At 34.0% G+C, this 23652-nt stretch overlaps 7 protein-coding genes across 11 annotated transcripts; 2 read left to right on the top strand and 5 right to left on the bottom strand.

Moving 5' to 3' along the window:
• Window positions 1-1665: 1665 nt before the first annotated feature.
• On the bottom strand, window positions 1666-13360 carry LOC126754176 (major facilitator superfamily domain-containing protein 1-like). 3 transcript variants are annotated; one of them, XM_050466131.1, is made up of 9 exons: window positions 13218-13360; window positions 7045-7405; window positions 6209-6831; window positions 4061-4588; window positions 3803-3968; window positions 3431-3742; window positions 3248-3366; window positions 3083-3182; window positions 1666-2967 (listed from the first exon to the last, which is right to left on the bottom strand). In XM_050466131.1, the coding sequence occupies exons 3-9, from the start codon at window positions 6411-6413 to the stop codon at window positions 2904-2906; spliced, it is 1494 nt and encodes a 497-aa protein (XP_050322088.1). In that variant the 5' UTR covers window positions 6414-6831; window positions 7045-7405; window positions 13218-13360; the 3' UTR covers window positions 1666-2903. The 3 variants fall into 3 exon arrangements, with proteins under 3 accessions (XP_050322088.1, XP_050322089.1, XP_050322087.1); XM_050466132.1 differs by having other exon boundaries at window positions 3041-3182; window positions 6209-7405; XM_050466130.1 differs by having other exon boundaries at window positions 6209-7405.
• Window positions 13361-13872: 512 nt separating this feature from the next.
• On the top strand, window positions 13873-16218 carry LOC126753800 (etoposide-induced protein 2.4 homolog). The gene is made up of 4 exons (XM_050465499.1): window positions 13873-14122; window positions 14188-14480; window positions 14545-15219; window positions 15289-16218. The coding sequence occupies exons 1-4, from the start codon at window positions 14108-14110 to the stop codon at window positions 15764-15766; spliced, it is 1461 nt and encodes a 486-aa protein (XP_050321456.1). The 5' UTR covers window positions 13873-14107; the 3' UTR covers window positions 15767-16218.
• LOC126753806 (transforming growth factor beta regulator 1) lies at window positions 16012-17427 on the bottom strand. The gene is made up of 2 exons (XM_050465505.1): window positions 17176-17427; window positions 16012-17121 (listed from the first exon to the last, which is right to left on the bottom strand). The coding sequence occupies exons 1-2, from the start codon at window positions 17290-17292 to the stop codon at window positions 16234-16236; spliced, it is 1005 nt and encodes a 334-aa protein (XP_050321462.1). The 5' UTR covers window positions 17293-17427; the 3' UTR covers window positions 16012-16233.
• Window positions 17428-17687: 260 nt separating this feature from the next.
• On the top strand, window positions 17688-20439 carry LOC126753803 (kelch domain-containing protein 3). The gene is made up of 7 exons (XM_050465502.1): window positions 17688-18109; window positions 18241-18298; window positions 18366-18665; window positions 18726-19225; window positions 19282-19477; window positions 19565-19702; window positions 19765-20439. The coding sequence occupies exons 3-7, from the start codon at window positions 18433-18435 to the stop codon at window positions 19826-19828; spliced, it is 1131 nt and encodes a 376-aa protein (XP_050321459.1). The 5' UTR covers window positions 17688-18109; window positions 18241-18298; window positions 18366-18432; the 3' UTR covers window positions 19829-20439.
• A 361-nt stretch (window positions 20440-20800) lies between these two features.
• LOC126753805 (tubulin-specific chaperone C) lies at window positions 20801-22318 on the bottom strand. Its single transcript, XM_050465504.1, has one exon. It carries the CDS (start codon window positions 22316-22318, stop codon window positions 21218-21220), a length of 1101 nt encoding a protein of 366 aa, XP_050321461.1. The 3' UTR covers window positions 20801-21217.
• LOC126753810 (uncharacterized) lies at window positions 22177-22611 on the bottom strand. Its single transcript, XM_050465511.1, has one exon. It carries the CDS (start codon window positions 22606-22608, stop codon window positions 22372-22374), a length of 237 nt encoding a protein of 78 aa, XP_050321468.1. The 5' UTR covers window positions 22609-22611; the 3' UTR covers window positions 22177-22371.
• LOC126753809 (uncharacterized) lies at window positions 22461-23634 on the bottom strand. 3 transcript variants are annotated; one of them, XM_050465510.1, is made up of 3 exons: window positions 23401-23634; window positions 22737-22887; window positions 22461-22559 (listed from the first exon to the last, which is right to left on the bottom strand). In XM_050465510.1, exons 1-2 carry the CDS (start codon window positions 23528-23530, stop codon window positions 22751-22753), a joined length of 267 nt encoding a protein of 88 aa, XP_050321467.1. In that variant the 5' UTR covers window positions 23531-23634; the 3' UTR covers window positions 22461-22559; window positions 22737-22750. The 3 variants fall into 3 exon arrangements, with proteins under 3 accessions (XP_050321467.1, XP_050321466.1, XP_050321465.1); XM_050465509.1 differs by having other exon boundaries at window positions 22469-22568; XM_050465508.1 differs by lacking the exon at window positions 22461-22559 and having other exon boundaries at window positions 22698-22887.
• Window positions 23635-23652: the final 18 nt, after the last annotated feature.

Here is a 23652-nt window from a genome sequence, read left to right as displayed (position 1 = left end):
ATTAAGCTAAACAAAAATATATATTATTAAAAAAAAATAATGAAAATGTACAAAATCTTCATATGCAAAATTAAGAGAATCTTCAATAAAAAGCAATTTACACAAAAATAGAGTTTTTTCCATTAATTTTTTTATTAATTACTTTAATTAATTAAATTAGTTTAATTTATTAAATTAAAATTAATTAAATTGCGTTAGGTGCAGCGCAAACTGAAAAACGCGCCATTTCAAAGTTTTTCGCATTTATTTTTTCTGGCCACCCTCGGCCGTGTCGCTGCAATTTGTCCGCAACTCAAATTGGACGATTTGCACCAGGCGCCCAGAAATGCAGAAATCGCAGCAAGCAACCAGCATTTTGCTTAGCCCGGACGCAAACCATTCGTAATATGTACAGTACGCAGTAAAAGTTTGACATGGTAGTACAGTACGTAATAAAAGTTGTTAATAGTAGTACAGTACGCAATGAAATTTAGTACAGTGCAGTCGCGAAATTTTGGTACTATTCGGAAAATTGCTTTTAAGGTAAAAAAAATTAAATCTTACAAGCGTATTTTTTAAAATAATTTTTAATTAAAATTTTGTAAATAAAAGAAATTAAGTAATATATTATATACTTTTCCACATAATTAATCACTTTGTATAAAAATATTTAAATGAATATTATTTATGCCACCAGTGTGTATACAGTACGAAATAAAATTTTGTGTAGTACGATCGCAAACTAATTGTTGTTATTCTTATTTAGCTGCAAACACATACATAGAAAGAAACTAATGTTGCGAATACGCAAGTAATAAATATAAGTGGATAATAAAAAGTAAAAAAGTTAAAAAATCACAAAGTTCATAAAAATAAATATAAATAATGTTGCGGTGACTTTAATATCGATGTAAATAAATGCTTATAATGTTTTCTCAAGATTTTAAACTAAATAAAGTTATGCGTACAGCTTTTGCGCCACAATTTTTTTATGCTACGAATGGTGTAAAACTTTCACGATTTTGTTATTAATGAGATGTAACTGAAAATGTTAAAAAATATTAAAGAATTAACATAAATTACATTAATTTAAGCCCAATGAATAAGTAAATAAATAATATAGAAAAAGAATTGCACGGAATTAATTATGTTTCGGCTTGTGAATTAAAAAAAAAAAATTATGAAAAAAAAGATTGATGTGAACAATTTGCTCGGAGTTTATACATTTATATATAGTATTCCATGACAAATTTTGTAAAGATATCTTGTCAAATTAAAAGCACAAGAACTTCATTGTGTTCGTTCATTTAGTGGGGCAGGTATGTGCTATGCTTCTTGAAGAGAAAATGACATACCCTAGCTTGAGATCGATATCTCAAAAACTATGTGATTGGTTCTCATATATATAGACACGAGCTTGTCATGATCACGATATAGCTCGTCTCGACGACCATTTATATATGCATATACTTTATAGAGTCTCCGACTTACGTGTGCTACAAAGTTCGTGGCAAAGTTAATTTATTTGGGATATAGGAAAATCAAAAAACGCGTGAAGAGTGTTATATATATATAAATTAAACCTTAAATATTACAAAAGAAAACAAAAAATAGTTTTAGTGAAAATATGTACCACAAAAGCGTTGAAAATTTTTACGCTTATAGTGTTAAATTCAAACAAAAATGTCTTGTGTAAGCTTAATTTCTTTTATTTATACGGTTGTAAACATTAGTTCTTTATACATCGTTATTTTAAATATGTATGTATATATTTATGTATTTTTTTTTTGTTCTTTATTCTTGGTCTTTTGCTAAATCACATAACAACTCATCCGCAGCCGCGCACAACCGTCTGCACGCAGCCAAATTCAACATTCACTTATAGCATTTAAATATAAATATTTCTATGATATATGTTTGTATGTATATTTGTAAATATGATAATTGATTAGTTGCATATATTTTATATCTAAAATGTAGTTATGATATTTGTGAGAGATTTATTGTATTATCATTTATTTTATGTTTGCTTGTATATATTTAATTTTATTTTTCTCTAATGCGCATAATACACACATATACATTTAAAAGTCAACAATAAATACACATTTCGAAGCGATTCCATTGCTAATATAGAGAAATAGTTAACATTATGTTACAACATTAATTTTGCCACTAAAAGCTATATATTTAAAATTTGCGTCAACAGGGACGACAAACACTTAACGCGCTCACAAAATTTTGCTTTATGTTACTATCTAAATAGTTTGTTGTCTTTATTTTAAATTTTATTTTTATTTGTTGGAAATTTACATAATTTTGCTGCCTAAAAATTATTTGCTAAAGAAATGCCAAATGCTTGTAAAATACTAGTGTTTACAAATGTTGAAAACATTACAACAGGTTCAGCTTTGATCTAACATGTTGTATTTTGTTGCGAACGCCGTTACGAGTTTTTAAATAAAGAATATATATTGCATGTGTTAAATTGTTTGATTTGCGCTTAAAAAATAAATTGGTTATGTTGTAAAATGTGGTTTTTAACTAAATTGTAAATGTATCGATAAAAAAAATATTTTCGTAAAATGTAAAAATCAAAAAAATCACCAATAGGTATAGCATAAAGAACAACACTATAAGTGCATTTGAGGGATCGCGTTAAATATGCAGATGAATATAGGTTAGTAGTGATATGCGCCAATAGGCTATTTGGTGGTACCGTCGAAAATCAATTTTGTTACAATTACAATAACTACAAGGATTATTATGATTAGTGTTTTTTGTTTGGCCTACTGCAAATTACAGCCTCCACCAGCCACGCACGCCCTGTAATCCGTGTGTTCTAATACTCTCTCCCTCTCTCGATCTCTCTAGCTCTCACGCTCACGATGTTGTTTGCCGAAACTACTGTTTTCGCATACTTTTTAATCATCCAGCAGCGGCTCCTGATCACTGGAGTACACACCATTATCCTGATTTGCAGCACGCCTGTAAAAATTTGGCCACATTAATGTAGGAGTTCAGAGTATTTGATTAACAAAAATTTTATTTGAATATGTACTTGTTTGCGTTTGCATTTTCATTTCATTAGAATTTCACATACATTGCGCTAGCATATTGGACACGTTGTGCTGGCGTCATATTCAGGTTACCTTTCACCTTCTTGTCATAGCCCCAGATTACGCAGGTGGAAATTAAAGCAACTGCAAGGCAAAGGAAATAATTATATTAAACATATACATAATTAAAAAATATAACTAAAACTCACCTGTCAGCCAACCCATAAAGAAGAGTTCAACCCAAACGTAATTGCCGTCGCTGCGATCGACAATCATGCCAGCAACAATGGTGATTACGGCCAGACCAAGATTTTGCACAGACTGACAGCTGTTGAAAAGTAAAAAAATATGCCTTAAAGCATGTGTTGAATAACTTATGTATCGTTACTTACAAGCCATAAGCTGTGCCCAATTGATACTCGGGAATGATCAAAGCAACTAGTGGCCAAAGGCTAGCGGCCAACATGGAATACGACAGACCCATAATGATCATACCAATGTATGGGTTAAGAAGTGTAAATGCAAGCAGCGCATGTGCGCCAATTGTGGTGAATGTTGCGCAAAATACCCAGCTGACATTGCGACCGGTTTTGTCGATAACAAAGCCGAAAACGGGCGAAGCAATAGCCGAGATTAAATACACAATCGAATTGACGTTATTAGCTTGATCCGGTGTGAAGTGGAAACGATGCATGAAGAAGGTTCTGAAAAATAAAACAAATTTTTTTAAAAAGATAAACAAAAGTAAGAGTGCAGCTACTTACTTGCCCAAAGCGATGAAAGGAAAGATGGCAACATAATAGGCCACGCAGATAATTGAGACCATCCAAAAGCTGACCTTGAATGTAGTGACATCACTGAGCTTGGCAATCTCACCGGAAGGATTGGTGTTACGTTGCAAAATGCGTTCGGCACGTTTGTCCATCCAGCCTACAAATCACAAAACAACAACAGTGCATCGTAACTTTTACCTTGTACTATACCAAAAGCATATGGTACACATGCATGGTAATTCTACTCACCCAAAATCAGAGCGCACAAAAGTGACAAGACACATGTGCCAGCCGCCAGCAACAACACCACACCAATTGCTCTATGATCCGTATAGAATTTCGATACATAGTCATATATCGGTTGCATGACCCAGAAATTCACAGTGCTACCAAAACGCGCCACGGACAATTGCAAACCGAACACCATATTCAATTCCTTCCCCTTGAACCAGAGCACAGCGTAATTGTTTTGTGCCACAGCCAACGACTCAGCACCGATACCGAATATGAAACGTCCCACAATCATTATCCAAAATGTGCCCAAAAGGCCACCCGAGGCGAATATCAATTGACCAATAAGTAAAATGAATAGATAGATGATTGTGCCGAGACGTATGCCGAAGACGCGATCAATTAGAAAACCGCCAATGAAACAGAGCACCACATTCGGCCACGAGTAGATGGAATAGATGAGCGTGAATTCGGTGGTGGTGATGTTGAGATCATGTTTGAAGACCTCCTGTAGTGCGCCGGGGTTGTCGTAGCAAAAATAGGAACCTAGAAGTTAGGGGAGGAAGATTAGTAAAAGTATGCGTTGAAAATGTCTTATATGCGTATACTTATGTTTTTAAAGTTGATTTGATTTGCCTTTGCGGGCTGCACTATGGAACTATTTTTGCTTAATATTAACACTGATCACACATTTTCAATAGACTTATGAATTTTGTATGCAACCTCTGCTCTTTTACGTACTAGTAGAAGAAAGTCAACGTCTGACTAATCGTCTCATGCTGCGTTCAACGGAGCGCACATTTTTGAGTTTTGGGAAAAGTAAAATGCCGCAGAAAGCCACGTCTGGCGAATATGGTAGCAGATGGGTGACTTTTGTCAATTTTTCGTTAGTAAGCACACTCTCAAGATTAAATTTAAATCGAGCGGCGACGCATTCTCAAAACCTTAACCAAATTTGTTCAAAATCAAGTGATTGTTCCCGCTACTTAATCACAACGGACCAGGATTTTCATCCGGCTTAAAACTGTCAAACCGGCAGCATTCCTTCAAATTACATCAGGAATATTTTCTGCCGTTACAACAACAAATAAAGTGATCTTGAAGGTCTTCCTATTGTTAAAAAAACCCTTATTCCTTATATTTTCCTTATCTGCTTAAAATATATTTTTTTATCTCTATACAAAGTTTGTCTGGATATTGTCCAATCTTCACGAGAGACATAAGATAGCTGGCGCGAATAATTGCGATTAAAAGAACTTGCATTAAAACATATGCATGTATGTATGTTTACGATTATTGAACGAGCTCGCGCCGAGAGATACTTAAAATCCCATAAATCTTTACAATTCACAGACATTATCAATGTACTTATCTATGTACATATGTATATGTTTGTCATATTTTAACTCGTATTTTAATTAAAATTCCCTTTCGACGCAGACGAGCACAATCAAGTCAAACATTTTTATTTTATCATTTCATTCGCCAAGCATTATGCGGTCCATTTGAATTAAATGGAGATTGCTATGACGGACAGTTATCAGTTGTCATAACCAAAGGCATGACAACCTCTGGGTCAAGCTGAACTTACATCATATATGTATGTATATATACGTAATACGTATGTATATATTAATATGGTTGTTAATCCTGATGTGATTTCGAGAAAGTAAGAAATTCGCTCACTATTTACTGTGTTGACTCCAGATTTTATGGAAAATTTTTAAGCAAAGCTTCGTATATTTTTCTTTAATATTTAATTGCAAAAAAGAAGTATTATAACTACTGTGAGTATCAATTGGAAAACGCCGATTAAGCCAACGATAGTGTAACTGATCCATGTTGACCCAAAAAACGAAACGAGATTAATTAAGTCGCGAAATGGAAAAATGTGATTGTTGGCAAACCTAACAAGTAGGAAGGCATATAATATGGTATATTAATTTCTTATCAATATTCGTCAAAGCAAAAATGAAGGGAATGAATTTATTAGTCACAAACAGAACATTTAAAATACGACTCAGTTGACCGACTAAAGGATTGTTTTGTGTTTTAGAGTAGACTTTTGATTGATGTATATATGTATAAATATATATGTATGTATGTATATGTATTTATTTTTTTTATCATTTAAGAAATATGTATAATAATAATTGTTCCACTCACCAAATCCAAGCAGGCACATAAAAATCAAGGCAATGAAACGATGCACGCCGCTGGTAGGGTTGCAGCACATCGACGAACCACAACCGCTGGGTTGCAGATCCAACTCGTTGTCCTGAGGACTGCGCCGTGCCACTGAGGCAGGCGATGGTGGACGCGCCTCCTCATTCTCCACTATTGGCAGGGCATCATCTGTCGAAGTAGGCATTTTTACGCGAATTTACGTTCTTCTAATTAATTGCGCGCTTTTGTATTAAATTAATTTTTTTTTATTTTTGGATTATACAAATTTTCACAATAGATTTATTTTTAGATTATCTTTGCACAAATGGTGAGACGTTCGTGTAATTGCGACAGCGCGCTAATTTAATGCAACTGTTCGATTGCAATATTTCCAGCTGTGATGTGCACAGCTGTAAGCACTTATCTCGACTGTGTCGACAGTAGAGCGTATGGATGCTGCAATCAATTAACGCTTGCAAAGTTTTTCTTCCAAACTACTACTACTTCCTAGAGGGAAGAGGGTTGTTTCGTTGTTTTATATTCGCTTCTGGTGTTTATGCCGATTTGTTAATTCTTATCAATGCCTCTATGGCCGACTTCTATGCGTTTACTTATTTTAACAACTGATTATTATATTAATTATTCATTTATATTCGTTGATTTAGAGTGTGATGAGGGGCGTTATTGTTTTGTGATTGTGATTCACCAACATTAACACACAAACAATAAAGCCAGCACAAATCAATAATTAGAAAATCATACGAAAAAGAAAGATATAACCATTCCTTGTGAATAAATTTTAATATATCTATGGAGAAGTTGTTAATGTCACGCACTTGAAACTTTGACCGCTCTGGAGACGGGCTACTTGTGTATGTTAAGTCGAACTACGCTTGGGAGCATGCATACGAATAGGTTTGTTTACGCTTCACAATATGCTTTCCACTTCTAATCGGCACAATTGTACACTTAGCGGACTTAGACCCGCATTATTTCCTTTCGATAATACAATACAGACTTTGCTGGATGATCGAGTCAAAGGCAGCGCGCTAACACTTAGAAATTTGTATACACACGCGTTTACATATGTGGGACACGAACAAAGGAACAACAACGCGCACTATAAAAAAAACAAGCGAGCACAACTACTTTGGTGTATTATATTTTATACTATGCGCGACGAAACCTCGTTGTTAACTGCAAAGAGAAGAAATAATATTCTATATTAATTAAATATATTGACATTTTATTAAAAGACAATGTTCATAATTTGTATAATGCAATGTTAATGAGAATTTGATCATATTGTAGTCATGTAACCATTGTTTGCTTACAATTACAAATATGCATATGTTTAGTGATATGCCCTACAAAATCAAGTAGTACTCAGCAAAAATAAAAGCAAATATATAGACAAATGCAAAAGAAATTTAATAAAATATAAAACTTCACTTATGATTCACACACCCGTAGGTATGTATCTATGTACATATTTACATGCACTCGGATGCGCGTCACTGTTTACGGTATTAGAGAGCGTATGTATCGGTTTACTAGGACATGTGATTTATGAAAAAGCTTCTAATTTCTTGCTGACGTCGACGAGGTTGGCGTTGAACAGGTTGCACGTACAAATTTGTAGATAAACATAATATTTGTAAACATATAAATACATATGTATACATTTTATCCAATATAAATAACTTATATTAACATATGTATATTCATAAATGTAAATTCCTGCGTCCGTGAAAGATATTATAAAAGTTCTTTGACTGCAGTTATTCTTCGAAAACAAAAACTTAAACGTACACAATTTTGCTAAGACACCTTCTAATAATTTGTGAGTTATTGACAAGCGAACAAAAACTGATAAAAGTATCAAAAAGTAATTTGTTATTCCAAGCATTATTTTCCTATATTTATTTACTTGTAGTTTACCGCTACCTAAAAATTAAATAAAATTGATTTTAGGAATATCCTGCATAATTTCGTTTTTGTTTCTATTTTTGCAATATACAACTTTTTCCAAAATAAATTGGCGGAATGTTACGGATATGTTATACTTAGTTATGAATATTTGTTCGTTTCGACTTTATAGTTGTAGAATTATAGAATATTATTCCATGCAAAGAGATAATTTAGAAATACTAATCATAATTATGTCCATAGAAGGGGAGCATGATTTAACAGAAGCAATCTTTCAACATTAAGAGCTTTATTTTTGTCTATTTTTCTGCTAAAATTTTAAACCATTGCATGACCAAAAAGTGTTGCAGAAATGTAATTTAAGTTAGCCAAAAGTTATATAGATACATACATATGTATGTATGCCCTTCATGGGCTTAAAACCCCATCTTTTGGTTTGAATGAAAATGTGGCTTCATCGATAATAATATTCATCGAGGGCAATACATTTTTTGTAATTTTTTTTCGAGGAATAATGTGCACTCTTAGTAAAAACTATTTTTTTTAATATTTTGATAGGCTTTAAAAATATCATACTGAAATTTTAAATCAATATCTAAAATAGTTTTTGAGTTACAGCTAAAATGAACCCAATCAGTTCTATCAGCTTGCCTCAGTTTATCCCTAAACACTATACGAGTGTGAGTGATTGCTCAGAAACAAATCGGTATCATTTTTTTCTGTATGTTCTGTATATAGTGCTCCAGTTCCAGTTTTGTTGTTTGGCAAGCTAAAAACGACCTAAAATTAAACTTTTTAAAACGTCGTAATTTTGACAATTTTTTATATTTTTCTTTATCGATGTTATGTCAATATCAATATAATTAAGGAAAGAAACATTTTTAAAACTTTATTTCTGTAATTTAGAATTTTTACAAACCTTCAAAACAAAGTAAAATGTTAAATAAAAAAATTTAAATCTTTTAGAACAATTAGATTGATTCCATTCAAACCATATTCATAAGTAACGAGCACTTGAAAATACATACATACATATGTATGTATGTATGTATATATATGAATGGTGGTTGGGTACATAAAATTCTCCAGCCACTTACATACATACAACACATGAAAAACAGATGCAATTATAGGTGTTTGACGTTTCCTTTATAGTTAGTTACTATTTACACACAGCACAACACTTCATAGCTAATATTGATTACAAAAGTATCTTTTCGGTGGAAATTTGTTTGTTAAAAACACATAAAATATAAACTAGGGTAGTTGCTTTCGTCCGTCTAGCTCGCGCCAGTAAAGGCATTATCACTAAAATTCCATATTCCATGAGAGCGTCGTGATGAACACAATGCCAAAATTAAAATTTTTATATAGCAACTTTTCTGTATTATTTGTAAAAGGTTGCGGCTAAGTTTTATGACTTGAAAATCACTACCCTTACGAAAATACTAAAATTTTCCTCTACCTCTGTAACGACTTATATACACTTTCAATGGTGTACATATATATAATATAAATAATAAAGTTATCAGTGAATTAATATTAAATAAATAGAATTTGCGTAGACATGTTCAAAAATTAATCATACAAATTCATAACAAATTACTAACCTATACATATGCATTAAATACCTACGCTATATCTAACGTTATTGTTTGTGTGGATAGGCAAAAGAATTTGTTTTCATAACACTTATTTCCATAACTTTTATATTTATAGTATACACTTCACCACAAAAATGCAAAATATTATGCATTGTCACGGCTTATTACCCAGTTCCACTGCAAAACCGTTATTCGTTACCGCAAGAGCAGTTCTTTTGGCGGTGGCTTCTTAGAGCCACAAGTTATATTAAACCCATTTTACGGTTTTCAACTCCACTCAGTTGAATTTAAGTGAAAGTAATTTAATTTAATATCAACCAAACTCATTTTTTCCAGTTTCGCAATCCAAAAAATGTTTTACCTTAATATGTACATATGTATTTCTACAAAATAAATATTTCAAATTAGTTGAATAAATAACTATCTAAAAATAGTTAAATATTATACATATGTAAAACAAGAAAAAATGGTAACTTCGAAAAGGAAGTGTGCAAAATTTTATTAGGATACGGAGAATATGGCTAAATCAACTCAGCTCATCCCTCTGATCATTTATAGGATCTCCAACGTTTGTTTTTGTTGTTGTTTTAACGGAGTTACTAATCCTCGTTAGGATGGCAAGGGTCACTTGTGTTGTCGTCGACGTCATCTAAAGGGAGGCCCAAGAAACGAGCTATTTCGACGGGGTCGGAGCAGAGGGAGGAGGGTGTTAGATGAGTAGGGTTCGTAGGGCATGCAAAGAGGTGGTCAGTATCATGCGGAGACTCGTTGCACGCAGGACCTACATTTGGTAAGTCAGGGTCTATTCTGGATAAGTAGGAGTTTAACCTGCTACAATATCCAGAACGAAGTTGCGCTAGGGTCACTCGCGTTTCTCGCGGCAGCGGCTCTCCAAGAACGCCATTCACGGGAAGGGAGTCGGTGAAGGTATTGATGGCGCCACTGTGAATGGCGGTCAGTACCTGTCAAAAGTTAGTTGCGTCCGAAGTCCGGTCGGCGTACTGTACGACGTCGTCGACTTAGTCGAGGAAAGACCTTTTGATGCTCCTGGGAGGCGGTTCCGCTCCAAGCAGATGGCTGCAGGGGTGATTTCTACGAAAGCATCCCAGCAGGAACTGCTTGGAGAGGAGTTCATTATGCTCCTTAACTGGGAGCATAAGCGTCTCGCTGTGGAGGTGTTCAATGGGAGACATCAAAAGGCATCCCGTCGTGGTCCGGAGTGCAGTGTTCTGGCAGGTCTGAAGTTTCCTCATCTGCGTGCCACTGCATCCAGGCGACCATATAGGTGCTGCGTAACTAAGTACCGGCCAGACGATTGCCTTGTATGTCGCCAACAACGTTTCTGTGTCTTTTCCCCATGTGCGGCCGGCTAGCGACTTGAGGATTTTGTTGCGGATCTGTACCTTGGCGATAATCGCGGTCGTATGGGGAGAGAAGGAGCATAGACTGTGGAAAGTTACACCTAAAATCTCAGGATTATTGACAGTCGAAATTTTGACGCCGTCGACTGCAATATTAAGCTCAAGTCTATACTCCTTCATCCAGTTTGTAAATATGGTCGCTGTGGATTTGGTGGGGGAAAGTGTGAGGTTCCGTGCAGTGAGGAATCGAGAAAGGTCGGAGAGGTAGCTGTTTACCTTCGAATACATGCCGTCGATTCCATTGCCCGGCGCCAATATCGTGCAGTCATCAGCGTACGAGGTTATGGAAACCCCCTCTGGTGGTTGTGGTAGTTTCGAGATGCAGAAGTTAAACAGTAGCGGGGAGAGGACACCACCCTGAGGAACCCCCTGTTTAATTCTTCTCAATTTAGATGTTTCGCCACGAAATAGTACGGATGACTGACGACCGTTCAGAAAGTTCATGGTCCACCTCTTTAGCCCTGGAGGGAGCGTAGTTTTTTCGATGTCCTGCAGTAGCGTTGTGTGGTTGACCGTGTCAAAAGCTTTTGACAGGTCCAACGCTACGAGGATCGTTCTTTCGCAGGGTGGTTTCTGGTTGAGGCCACGAACTATCTGAGCATTTATGACGCTAAGTGCTGTGGTGGTGCTGTGCACTTTTCGGAAACCATGCTGGTGGCTGGCTAGGCTCAGGTGGTGAGTGAAGGTCGAGAGTAACAAGGCCTCAAGTGTCTTCACTACTGGGGAGAGGAGAGTTATCGGCCGACGTTCCAACGTTTCCTTCTGGGTGTTACAAAGTACGTAGTAAACCTAATATATCCTGTTCAGGGTATACAATTTGTGTATTTATCCGTACAACATTTTCTATTAATATTTTTACTAAATAAACGCAGTAATGTTCAACTACAACTGCTCCCAAACAATTTTTTTAAATTTTAGTTACTTCAACCGAAACTTTTTTCATTTTGATATCGATAAAACCGAATTTCAAAACTTCAACCAAAATAGAGTGGAGTTGAAATCGGGATAGGGACTTAAGTTAAATTGGTCATTAAACGTATTACAATTAACAGGAATGTTGTTTCATATCTTTCTAATACTTTCTATCATGGAGTCCAACTCTGTTCCAAGGAAGATTTCAGTTGAGTGCGCAATAATTTTTTTTTTTTTCGATTTCTAAACCAAATAGACAGATTTAAGTATAAACTAAATATTTGCCACCAAGAGACAATGCGGTATGTAAGTATATGTATGTAGGTCCCAACCAAAATGGTGGAAACTAATATGTACATATGTATGTATGTAAGTAAGTACCTGCACTCATTAGTGTGAACTTACTAGCTCATAAATGCTAGCGACAAAATGATGAAGGTGTCAGGTCAATAAAAGTACAGCAGAAATAGTACTGATAGCACCAAGAAGTAGGTAACAAAAAGAAAAAGTGTACAAACAAAAACGCAACAAGTAGGTACAAAATTTGACAAGGGCATGAAGTAATGTCCTTACAACTGAATATACATACATATGTACGTAAATATGGCATATACATATATTTATATTTACATATACATATATATTTATATTTGCATATACATATATATGTGTGTGAAAAGGGATACCTGGAATACTATAAAGAAACTTTTTCCTCTTGTACAAAAATCCATAGATTCGAGTATTTCCTAGTTATTCTAATATAACAGATGGACTGGGGGATGGCAATTTCTCTTATTCTCATATGAACATCTTTTTGTTTGCATGTATGCACATATATAAAAGTGTAGGTACGTAACGAGGCATTTGAAAATGCAAATTATTGATTTCAGCAACATTAAGTGCAGAAAATATTTTGCTTTAAGATTACTTGTTTTTTGTTTGTAATTCGTTTTACGAAATACCATTTTTAAGCAAATTTACTTATATACACATAAGGAGACATGCTTAATTAGTTATTCAACTGATTAAAAACACAAAGAACGCAATAAGCCATTGAATAGTAAAATGTTATATACATACATATGTTTGCACAAATATTATTGCTGTCGTAATAAATTGAAAATGTGTAAAATCACTACTCACCTAATAATGAGATGGGGTTTTTGGGAAATAAAATAGTTTAAAAATATTCCAACCAGTAATATACATATATTTAAAAATATAATATTAATTATGATGCAGCTAAAATTGTCTACTATAACCAGTTTTTATTGCCTCTCTTTTAATTTATCATTTACCATCTTCGTTGACTTTGGCTCGAATTTAATTTTGTTTTGCTTTTCATATTTATACATACATAGAGTTGCATTTCGAAGTATTTATAAATTATATAGCGAAAATTATTATATATCCATATATATATATATATATTTTGTTTCATGTTGGGAAGGTCAAATAGGATCTACGAGTATTAACTTACTCAAATTTATATTGTTATAATCAGCGTGGATATGCACACTTTTTAGTATATTCAGATAAGTTTCACAAGCTCCTCTCTTCTTTATACTTCCTCTATAATATAAGAAAGTAGTTTTGGATATGTGTAAAGAAGTTTGGTTACAATACTATTACTTAATTATTTCACATAATTAGTAAATTTTATAAACTTTAACCAATTGTTTATCGGTATACGTATTTACGGGTCTATTTACGGGTTAAGAAAATCAACCACTTAAAACCAATCCTGTGTCTGTTAACAGTGGCAACTCTGAAGTATATTAGCAAAACAAAAACAGCTGTCATTTTATTTTCCTATGTCAGTTCGCCCAGATTGACCTGAAGGAGCTCTAAGCCAATATAAGAATACATTTCGTTGGATCATTTACTTACTGCATAATTAACTCAATATTAAATAATCGTTGTGCAGTTGTTAGTACATTTTTCTAAATGCGGAAATAATTGAAAACTTAATTTCGCACGGGCTCACCTGAAAATTGCCATTGAGTTCGTCGCTGTCATTAAATTAATAAAAGATGGAAGCGATAAAGGCAAGTGGAATATCTTAAAAAAAAATTTTTTTCTTAAATATGTAAAATATTTTCTTTGATAACAGAACATTTCGCTTGGAATAATTTACGGCCTTTGGGATAGTATAAGAGGCATTGGGTTGCTATGGCATATAGATGCAGAGATAAATAGAATAAATGAGGAAAAAGAAGCTGAAAGGCGGCGGCGGAAACGAGAAAGGGAACAGCGTCGTAACCCATCACCGACCCCGTCGTCAGCAGCTGCAATGGCTCGAGAGGAGCTGAAGGAGTTAATCCAACAAAGGGATATTCCGGACGAACGCAGCATAAATAGTATATTTAAACGTTCAGATAACAATGAATTGACTTCTAAAAAACCGTGAGTATAAATTGTGTATGTTTTTTGAAAACATTCGACTAAATCATATACTTTTTCCAAACAGAGAAAAGCGGATCGCTAAACAAGTGCTAAAATGTTGCCTATTGAATGGTGGTTTCGCTTGGCTTAGTATCGTTTTATTCGATCAATTTGTTTTGCCAATTGTCAAGTTCGCAATAAGTTTGTTTTTCAGCGACGATCCATCCAATTTTAAATATTTATGGAGTTACTTACAACCCGTTTTATCTGTAATTTTTGGTATGACGTGGTTATTACCCATATTTTTACTTAGTAAGTTTGTAAGCTCCTTGTGGTTTGCGGAGATCGCAAATTCCGCCTATCGTATACGGAAGGGAAAGCCACAGCTAATACCAAATTTCAGCAAATTATTAGCAGATTTTCTATTTAATTTCTTGGTACAAGTTTTGTTTCTTATACAAAGTATGCTCGTCAATTTATTACCCGTACCGTATATAGGTGAAATTCTATGTTTTATACATTTGAGTTTACTCTATTCATTATATTGTTTCGAATACAAATGGTTCAACATGGGTTGGGAACTACACCGTCGATTGAATTATATCGAAAATAACTGGCCATATTTCCTTGGTTTTGGAATACCCTTAACCGTACTAACCAACATGACCAATTCAATTATTGTGAGCAGCTGTATATTTTCTATATTTTTTCCACTATTCATCTTGAGTGGCAATGAAGCAATACCCATTGTCGATGCCGCGTAAGTATAAAATGTGTTTTTGTTAATGTTTTATGTATTTAATAAATGTATATTTTCTCTTTCTTTCAGTAATTTTTCAATGCGCCTTTTTTCGCCCGTGATATTTACATCTAATTTGATATTCACACGTGGAGGTCCCCCCAAGTTGAATGCAGATAAATTAGTTCAGCAGAAAAAGCAACTACTAATACAGCAAGGGAAACAATTAGAAGAGCACAATTTGATTCAGCAGCATATAGAAAATGAATATTTAGGACGTAGTCGCAGTCGCCAAACTGATGAAATGCCAGATGAATCTTACAATTTACAACGCCAACATTCATCACGCAACTCTCATTCACCGTCGGCAAGCTCAAGCCAATATCGTTACCAACAGCCACCAAACCAACCTCGGGTACCATCAGCAATGCGCACCATAAATGCTTTTCCTGAACGCGCTCCGTTCGCGAATACAGTTCCAACAATTACACCTACACATATTTTGCCGAGAGCCGCATCGACTACCAGCTCATCTCAACATTCAACACAAACAGTTCGTCGCAGGTAGACGAAAATGAAAATCGAAAAATTAAACCACACAGCTGTCGACTACAAAACGAAACTGACTTGAAAGTATCGGCTGCTGAAGACAAACAACTGAATTATATCCAAATGGACTTTAAAGTGTGATCAATATCTTTTAGTTTCGTTTTATGTATATTCATACATAAGCTTAAGATAAGAAACGCTTTATGTGCTTGTTTCGCTAATACAAGTAATTTTCCCTTATAACACTTATGACAATTACATACATTTGTATTTTTAGAAGCTGATTTTTATTTACATATTTAGTAAGCATATCGCATATTAGGTATAAAATTCTCAATATATGTAGTAATGTAATGAATCGGACAATTTTTTTTACTGTTGTACGTTTTATATGTACATATACGTATAAATATACATAAATATACACGTGAGATAAACGATTTAAATAAATTTCTTTCAAAGTAACTTTTATACATACGCTTGCATTTATTTCAAGTCTAATAATTCATCTGGTGGTTCATCTTTGACTTCAGGCATATTGTGATACGTTGATACGGCGATCAGTGTTTGCAATGCATCAAAACTCATTGTTGGGTCCTTATCTTCAAGAAGAGATAAGTTTCCGTTACCATTTGTATCTCCTTCGTCTAGAAATCCTCGAAAATTCGAACATTGTGCATAACCAGAATCCATTTGAAGCAGAGATTTTACAGTCGGATTAGCGAGTCCGAAAAACTTTTCGCCTTGAACCTGCAGCGGCAACTGCACCACATCGGCTAATGTACGCTGAAGTGTTTCCAATAAACCCTTATGGCAGATGTTAGCTGTTTCGCCAAAGAAAACACTGTCCAAATCATTGTCTGGTATTATTTGGAATTGTGGCATTCCAGCATTGTTAAGTATTTTACAGGTGTAAACACATTTTCGTTGTGGATCCTTTGGGTGGGCATATATACGGGTGGCAACATAACCAACTGGATATATCCAGTTACTTGTGTGGAAATTTGGATTTATGGGTATAATCTCACCAGGTGAGTGTATAAGTATATTACATAGATTGATTGGATACATAGGTTTTCCACTGGCGTCTAAAATTACTTTATCGCGCGGTTTATAACGTCTATCGACTTTTTCCTGCCCCTGCAGCGTTGGTAAACGTTTCTTGGGACCACGCTTTTTGGGCACCGAATTAACTGCTTTTCCTGATCCTTTTTGTTGCGAGTTGGGAACATCGTGCTGTTCCATTTGCTGTTGTTCTAAACTATCAATACCCTCATGACGCATAAGTCGTTTAATCAAATAACGACGCTCTTCGCGGGCAGTTGCCAAATCAGCTTGGACCTGTGCAACCTCATCACACAGTGCAGCATTTTCCTAAATGTATGCATATTTAATAATTTATAAGACAACCAAATACGGATTACTTACAAATACAAAATTTTTAATTTGACGTTTTAGGCGTTTATACTTTGATTTATACTTTAAATTCATTACACGCGTATATTGACTGTTTTGATAATGTAGCATTGTTTGAGGTTTCGACATATTGTATCAGTAGAAGCGATAATTTCCTTTTTTATAAATTTCTTTGCTATAATACTTTTGTAAAAGAAACTAGCGATAAATTATTTTTAGTCCATTTGTTTAGAATTTATTTTTGACAATTCAAAGTTTGTTGATGACATACAAACACGAATTTTCTAATAAATACAATGTTGTTAAACTTATGAAAAATTCCCCCTTTATTATCTGGGATATGAAAATTATATTCTAATAAAAGTTATCACGCACTTCAAAGTTATTCTTAATAAATCCATATTTTAATTTTAAAACTTATTAATATATATTATAAAATAAAATATGTGCTGTAATAATAATCTATAACAAATTTTGAGCTTTACAAAAGCAACAATGCACTTTCAATAAACAAAACCAAAAGTGACAAATTAATGTTAAAAGTCAAGCAAGAAGAAAAAGATAAAAGTGGAAACAGTGTAAAATAATTACAAACCCCAAGAAAGACTGATGTTTGATTAAGAAAGGGGTTTTATTGCTAAAGTCGTTGCTTTATATTGGTATATTTAAAAATTTTCAAGAATAAGTGAACAAAAGAGAATTATTTGATCGATTGTCGGATATTCCAAAGGTATAGATTTGTTGTTGCAGCTTTTGAACACAGAAAGTGAAAACTAATTACAAGGGCATTAAATACATAACGGAAGATACGCAAAGAAATACATAAAGGAAGCAAATCAGCTGTAAAGGAGCAAGTCTATTGTATTTTGATTTGTTGTTACTGGCTGTGATAATTTACTAAACACTGGAGATTATAATTGTATTTCTGAAGTTTATTCATAAATAGGTAAGTGGGCAATTAAATCGAGGTTGCTTATCCATTTTCGCAACCCAAGTTTACTTAATTATTGTATAAACAACTTAATTGAAGTTTCGCTGTTTGCCGCTGACCTTCATGTCGCTTTTATTTATTTATAGTTTAACACTTCTTGTATATTACGGGATTTCAAGCTTTTGCTCATATCAAAAAGTGAAGGTAGTATTAACTACATTTAACTGTATGATAATTTATTCATTCTGCGACATCTATCTAATCAAATCAGAGATAGCTGTTTACTGTTATCGTCTTGGACACAAGTTCATTAATTTTCAAAGCTAATTATATTCAAAATGCAATGGATAACTCACTTAGATGGGGGACCACGTCGAGTGAATCATGCAGGTGCTTGTGTTGGTGATAGAATTTACTCCTTTGGCGGTTACTGCACTGGAGATGATTATCGTTTAAACGAATGTATAGATGTTCATGCGCTTAACACCAATACGTTGCGCTGGGCGCTTGTGCCTCAAATGCGTGACGAAAATGGTTTGCCGTTAAAGTATCCTGAAGTGCCGTTTCAACGGTAAGTAAAGTACAATAATACATATAATATAACAAAAAAATATATAATTTTTTCTTTCAGATATGGTCACACAGCTGTTTCCTACGGAGATAAAATTTTTATGTGGGGTGGTCGTAACGATGATCAATTATGCAATATTTTATATTGCTTTGATCCACAAACTATAAGCTGGTCTCGCCCTGATGTGAAAGGTGCTATACCAGGCGCACGTGATGGTCATTCAGCATGTGTAATTGACGATTGTATGTATATTTTTGGAGGATTTGTTGAGGAAATAAATGAATTTTCATGCGATGTACACTGCCTTGATTTTCGGACAATGGAGTGGCGATATATACAAACATTTGGTGCACCACCGTCCTTTCGCGATTTTCACTCCGCAGCCTCCATATATGGCAGGATGTACATTTTTGGTGGCCGTGGCGATAAGCATAGTCCGTATCATAGTCAAGAGGAAATGTACTGCCCAGAGATAGTGTTTTTAGATATGAAAACTAAAATGTGGCATAGACCATCCACCACTGGTAAAGTGCCGGTGGGTAGGCGGAGTCATTCAATGTGTACGATATATTTTTTTTCAAACCATGTGAACGTCATTAATTTACACTTTTTACAGTTATCTACAATGGTCTCATTCATATATTTGGTGGCTATAACGGTATTTTGGAACAGCATTTTAATGATTTTTACACATTTGATCCAAAATCCAATTGTTGGAATCTTATAAAACCTTTTGGACAACCACCAACTGCGCGACGACGACAAGTTTGTATAGTGAAAGATAAAAGGATGTTTCTTTTCGGTGGCACCAGGTGAGTGATAAAAATTTTAATATTCAAACTGTTTCCTTTAAAATTAGTCATCCTAAATAATTTTCTTTGAATCATCACACTTTTCAGTCCACATCCTCATGACAGCCTATTAATAGACAATAACGACACACATCTCTTAGACTTTGAGCCTACTCTACGTACATTGGCAATTTTAGCTGTAATAAATCATCGTTTGGATACGACGTGGCTGCCTAAAAAGCTCAAGTAAATAATTCCAAAGTATATTGCGAATTACGTTTTTAATTTAATAGTATTATACTTTTCAGAGAAGAAATACGCTTAATGACGCAGCCGAACTCCTTAACTCGGCCACTCAACCATGCTGGTTAGCTGAAAATGCAATAAGTAATATTCCTGACATTAAATACAAAACTGTCCTAGAAACCAAGCGTGCAAATTCTCATTTACATACATACCTACACACCAACAAGAATTAATAGGAAACCAAAATAATGGAGAGAGAAGGAAAGCAGCATTTTATAGAGCAAAGAACATGAAAAATAGCTTAGCTATAAATCATTCGCACTGTTCCGCATTTATTTTTGTTTTGCACAAATTTTAATTTTTTCGTTAATTATTGTTTTTCGCACAATGTTCATCTAAAATTTAACAAAGCATACAATGAAGTGTTTAGTTTTGTAGTGTTTTTTTCTACGTTTATCCTCAAGTTCATCGAGTTTTAAATGTTACTAGCCTTTTTCTTAATTGCCCAGTGCTTGTATGAGTCACATGTTTTCGTATTGACTTGGTTTAGTAGTATATGTAGATATTATCCCTATAGAATATAACATAAGAATGAAAAGGAAATCAAAATACTTTACAACGACAAACTGAATACGTAAAAACTACCTACAAGTAAAAACAGTAATAAAATTAAAATGTTTATAAGGCAGTAATATGTATCATATACATTTGAAAAATAAATATGTAACAATTAAAAATCACAAAAATGTTTAATTACTATTTTTAAATAATTTAATATTACTATTGTAAGCGATTTCCGTACAATATTATTTTTTTAGAATCATCCAAAACGTACCGTACCTGCTTCATTCTTCAATATTATATATACATACATTAATTGTGAATGACTTCTTCTTACTTTCCTGATATTTTTCCGAATTTGTTTCAAAATTGGAATTTGAATAAATAAGGGTTTTATGTGCATAAGTTGAGGGTTGTTGGATGTCCGATAAGATGATATTAAGAATAATTACCAAGTGTTTCAATTTCTAAACATTTATTATTAATGTGTTATCCTATGTAAACTTTTTTTCGACTTCCCAGTTAAAAACATTTCCATTTTAACTAATTAGTATTTTATTGATCATTTATTTAGTAAATAAAAGGAAAGTGTTTCTACAGTCTAAATTTTTACAGCAAGGACATTTCCAAAAAACCAACCTGCACTTATAATATAACAATTTACATACAAATAATTCTCATACAAAATATCTTTCCAACGCATACCACATATGAATTAAAAAACATTGCCATTTAAATGTACAGTTGTGTATATTATATATATAATTATGCCACCTTATTAACTGGAGTTGCTGCTGGTGTTAATTGCAAGAGACAAAACCTTTCTTTAACGGCAGTTGTAAACAAAGGTAAATACTCAATAAGCAACAGTAGTAGCAACAAAGCTAGAGTTAACCATATAAAAGTCCGACGCCAATTTACTGACATTTGTTGACGTTTGTGCTTTATTATACACTATAAAAATTTCGCTTTTTGTTGCTTTTGGCTACGCAGCTCACTCCAGGAAGGCAAGGGTGTATCTTTGAGTAGCGTCCAGTTAGGTGACGGTACATCTGGTGACAACCAATTAAAATCTGCGATATCTGTATAATTGTTTTGAGCTTTGTCTAAGCCTGCCAATTGAAAGTCTTCATCGATTGTAGCGTAATTATAATTATAGTCTGCTATTTCAATTTGCGTACAGTCTTCAATAATAGCTCGACATGTGACGTGTAAATATATGCGACAATTGTTTGAAGAATGTAATCGTAATTGTTGGCAAGCTAAAGCTAGCGTTGTACGCTCGCAATTTTCAGCGAATAGCGAACGTGAAATTGGCCCACAAAGGAATGTACAGCCGATGGCTTGTGATATTTGTACTGATCCTGCATGACCACGAAGCTCAACAAAACAATTTTTTAGATTAGAAATTGTTATATCTTTATTACTTAGTTCATCCCCTTCAAGGCAAATATATTCATTTTCTCTATTCGATAACGTCCAGGTGAATGAAGTGCTGTCAGTTTTTGATTTTTCTGGCATATCAACTTTATCGGTAGAAAGGTTCACAACTTTTGGATTGACTAATACCTTCGGTGCTACTTTTTTTCCACTGAATCCAAACTTCTTTTTCGGTATCAGCCGTAATCGACATTCTTCGCAGCTACTACTTAAGTCATTAAGCGTATTCTGACAGGCTTTAATTTTGAAGTCTGTCAGAAACATTGTTGATGTGGTAAGATAACGTTGCAATTCTTGGATTTGTATTGTTAGATCGGCAAATATGCGTGTTAAATCCGCATTATTAGATGTTTTTCTATCTGTAGCAGCGGATATTTGCGAAATATTTTGAATTTGTTCCTCTATTGCTCTCGTACGTTCAGTAAATGTTTGAGCAAAATAATCAGTACCTTCCAGTTCGACATTTTCCTTATTACGTTGCTCTATTTTTACGTCCAAATAATTTTGACGTTCTTTATTGCGCTTATTTAAACGCTCCAATATGTTTTCCTTCTTAGAATCGGAATTCTCGCCACTGTTCAAGGTAGTGCCGCTGTTTTGTAAATTTGCGCTCATTTTGCTGTATGTGTTAACGTAGAATCACTTTCAAATTGGTGCTGATTTTGTGTTTACTTTTCCTTTTTCTGCATGTAAATTGGCGGTGCTTCACCAGTGGCCGCCTCGCGCATACGTTGCATAAACTGTAACTTTTTAAGTTCTTCGTTGGTTAGATGTGCTGGACCTCCCGTGGCTTTTATGCGCTCTAGTTTCTCCTCAGATGGTTCGGTAAGCAACATAAGCCCGTAGCCAACGCCGCCTGAACAAACTAACCAGATTAGAGATTTAACATACGGATTGCTTGCCATTTAGAAATTTAATTGAATTATAGTGGTGATTAAATATAAATAATTATATATAACTTTTACACCAGCTCTAATTTTAGACTTGGTGATAGTTTTGTGGAAGTATAGATTTTTTAAAAACGTTAATGTACCAAAATTGTTTTGATTATTCTCGTTTTTCGCTCTCAGCTCGCCAGACTGCGGAATCGATTTGCCTCAAGTTGCTATTACCCAAAACCTCGCCCACTTTATAGTAGTAATCTAGAGCAAATGGGAAGTTATCGTTGATATAGTGGCGAAACTCTGAAAGTATGGATATATAATTTGATTTAGAATAAATAATAAGGATATGAATTAACGTTTACAACAAAATGTTCTGAAGTATATTACAAAATTTTTTTTAAATATTGTATTTAGATTTTGTTCACAAGCAATTCATTCTATTGAATATGAAGAAAGTTCAACCGAAAATAATTGCATTTCAAAACAAAGAAAAAACATATTGTTAAGCAACCAACACTCTTTTGCGTCTAGAAACACACATCAAACGATTGTCACCCACACTGTGCGCACCCGTCATGATTCATCCACTATACACCATATTTCTTATTGTGCTAACTTTTGTACATAACTTTGACGTAAACTGTCGTCATTTTTATTACAAGTTTTTACAATAACAAATTTAATAACAAACCCGTATTGTGTAACAATTTTTAACAATTTATGTGTTGTTTTTTTTTCATATTTCGTTCAAAACTTTAATTAGTGATTCTTCAACATTTATTTAATGTTGTGTAAGAAGTTTTTTTCGCTTACCACGATTTGTGTTCATACGATAATAAACTCCGTAAGAGGCTGCAAAGCAAACAGCTTCTGCAATGAATATTACTTTAGCACTTCCTTTTATGAATTTCCAGAATGCTGGTTTGGGAGATTTCGGCAACATTACAGCAAAATAAAAATATATTAATAGTTTTTTAGCACTTTGAAAAAAGATTTAATCATTTCTTTAACTACACGCTTTTATTACCATTAGCTTGACAGATGCTTGTCATTATTGAGGTGTTC

The sequence above is a fragment of the Bactrocera neohumeralis genome, chromosome 3, assembly GCF_024586455.1.
Source record: "Bactrocera neohumeralis isolate Rockhampton chromosome 3, APGP_CSIRO_Bneo_wtdbg2-racon-allhic-juicebox.fasta_v2, whole genome shotgun sequence".
Taxonomy (NCBI): Eukaryota; Metazoa; Arthropoda; class Insecta; order Diptera; family Tephritidae; genus Bactrocera; species Bactrocera neohumeralis.
Note: the sequence above shows the minus strand (reverse complement) of the source record. Positions and strands in the feature narration are given on the sequence as shown.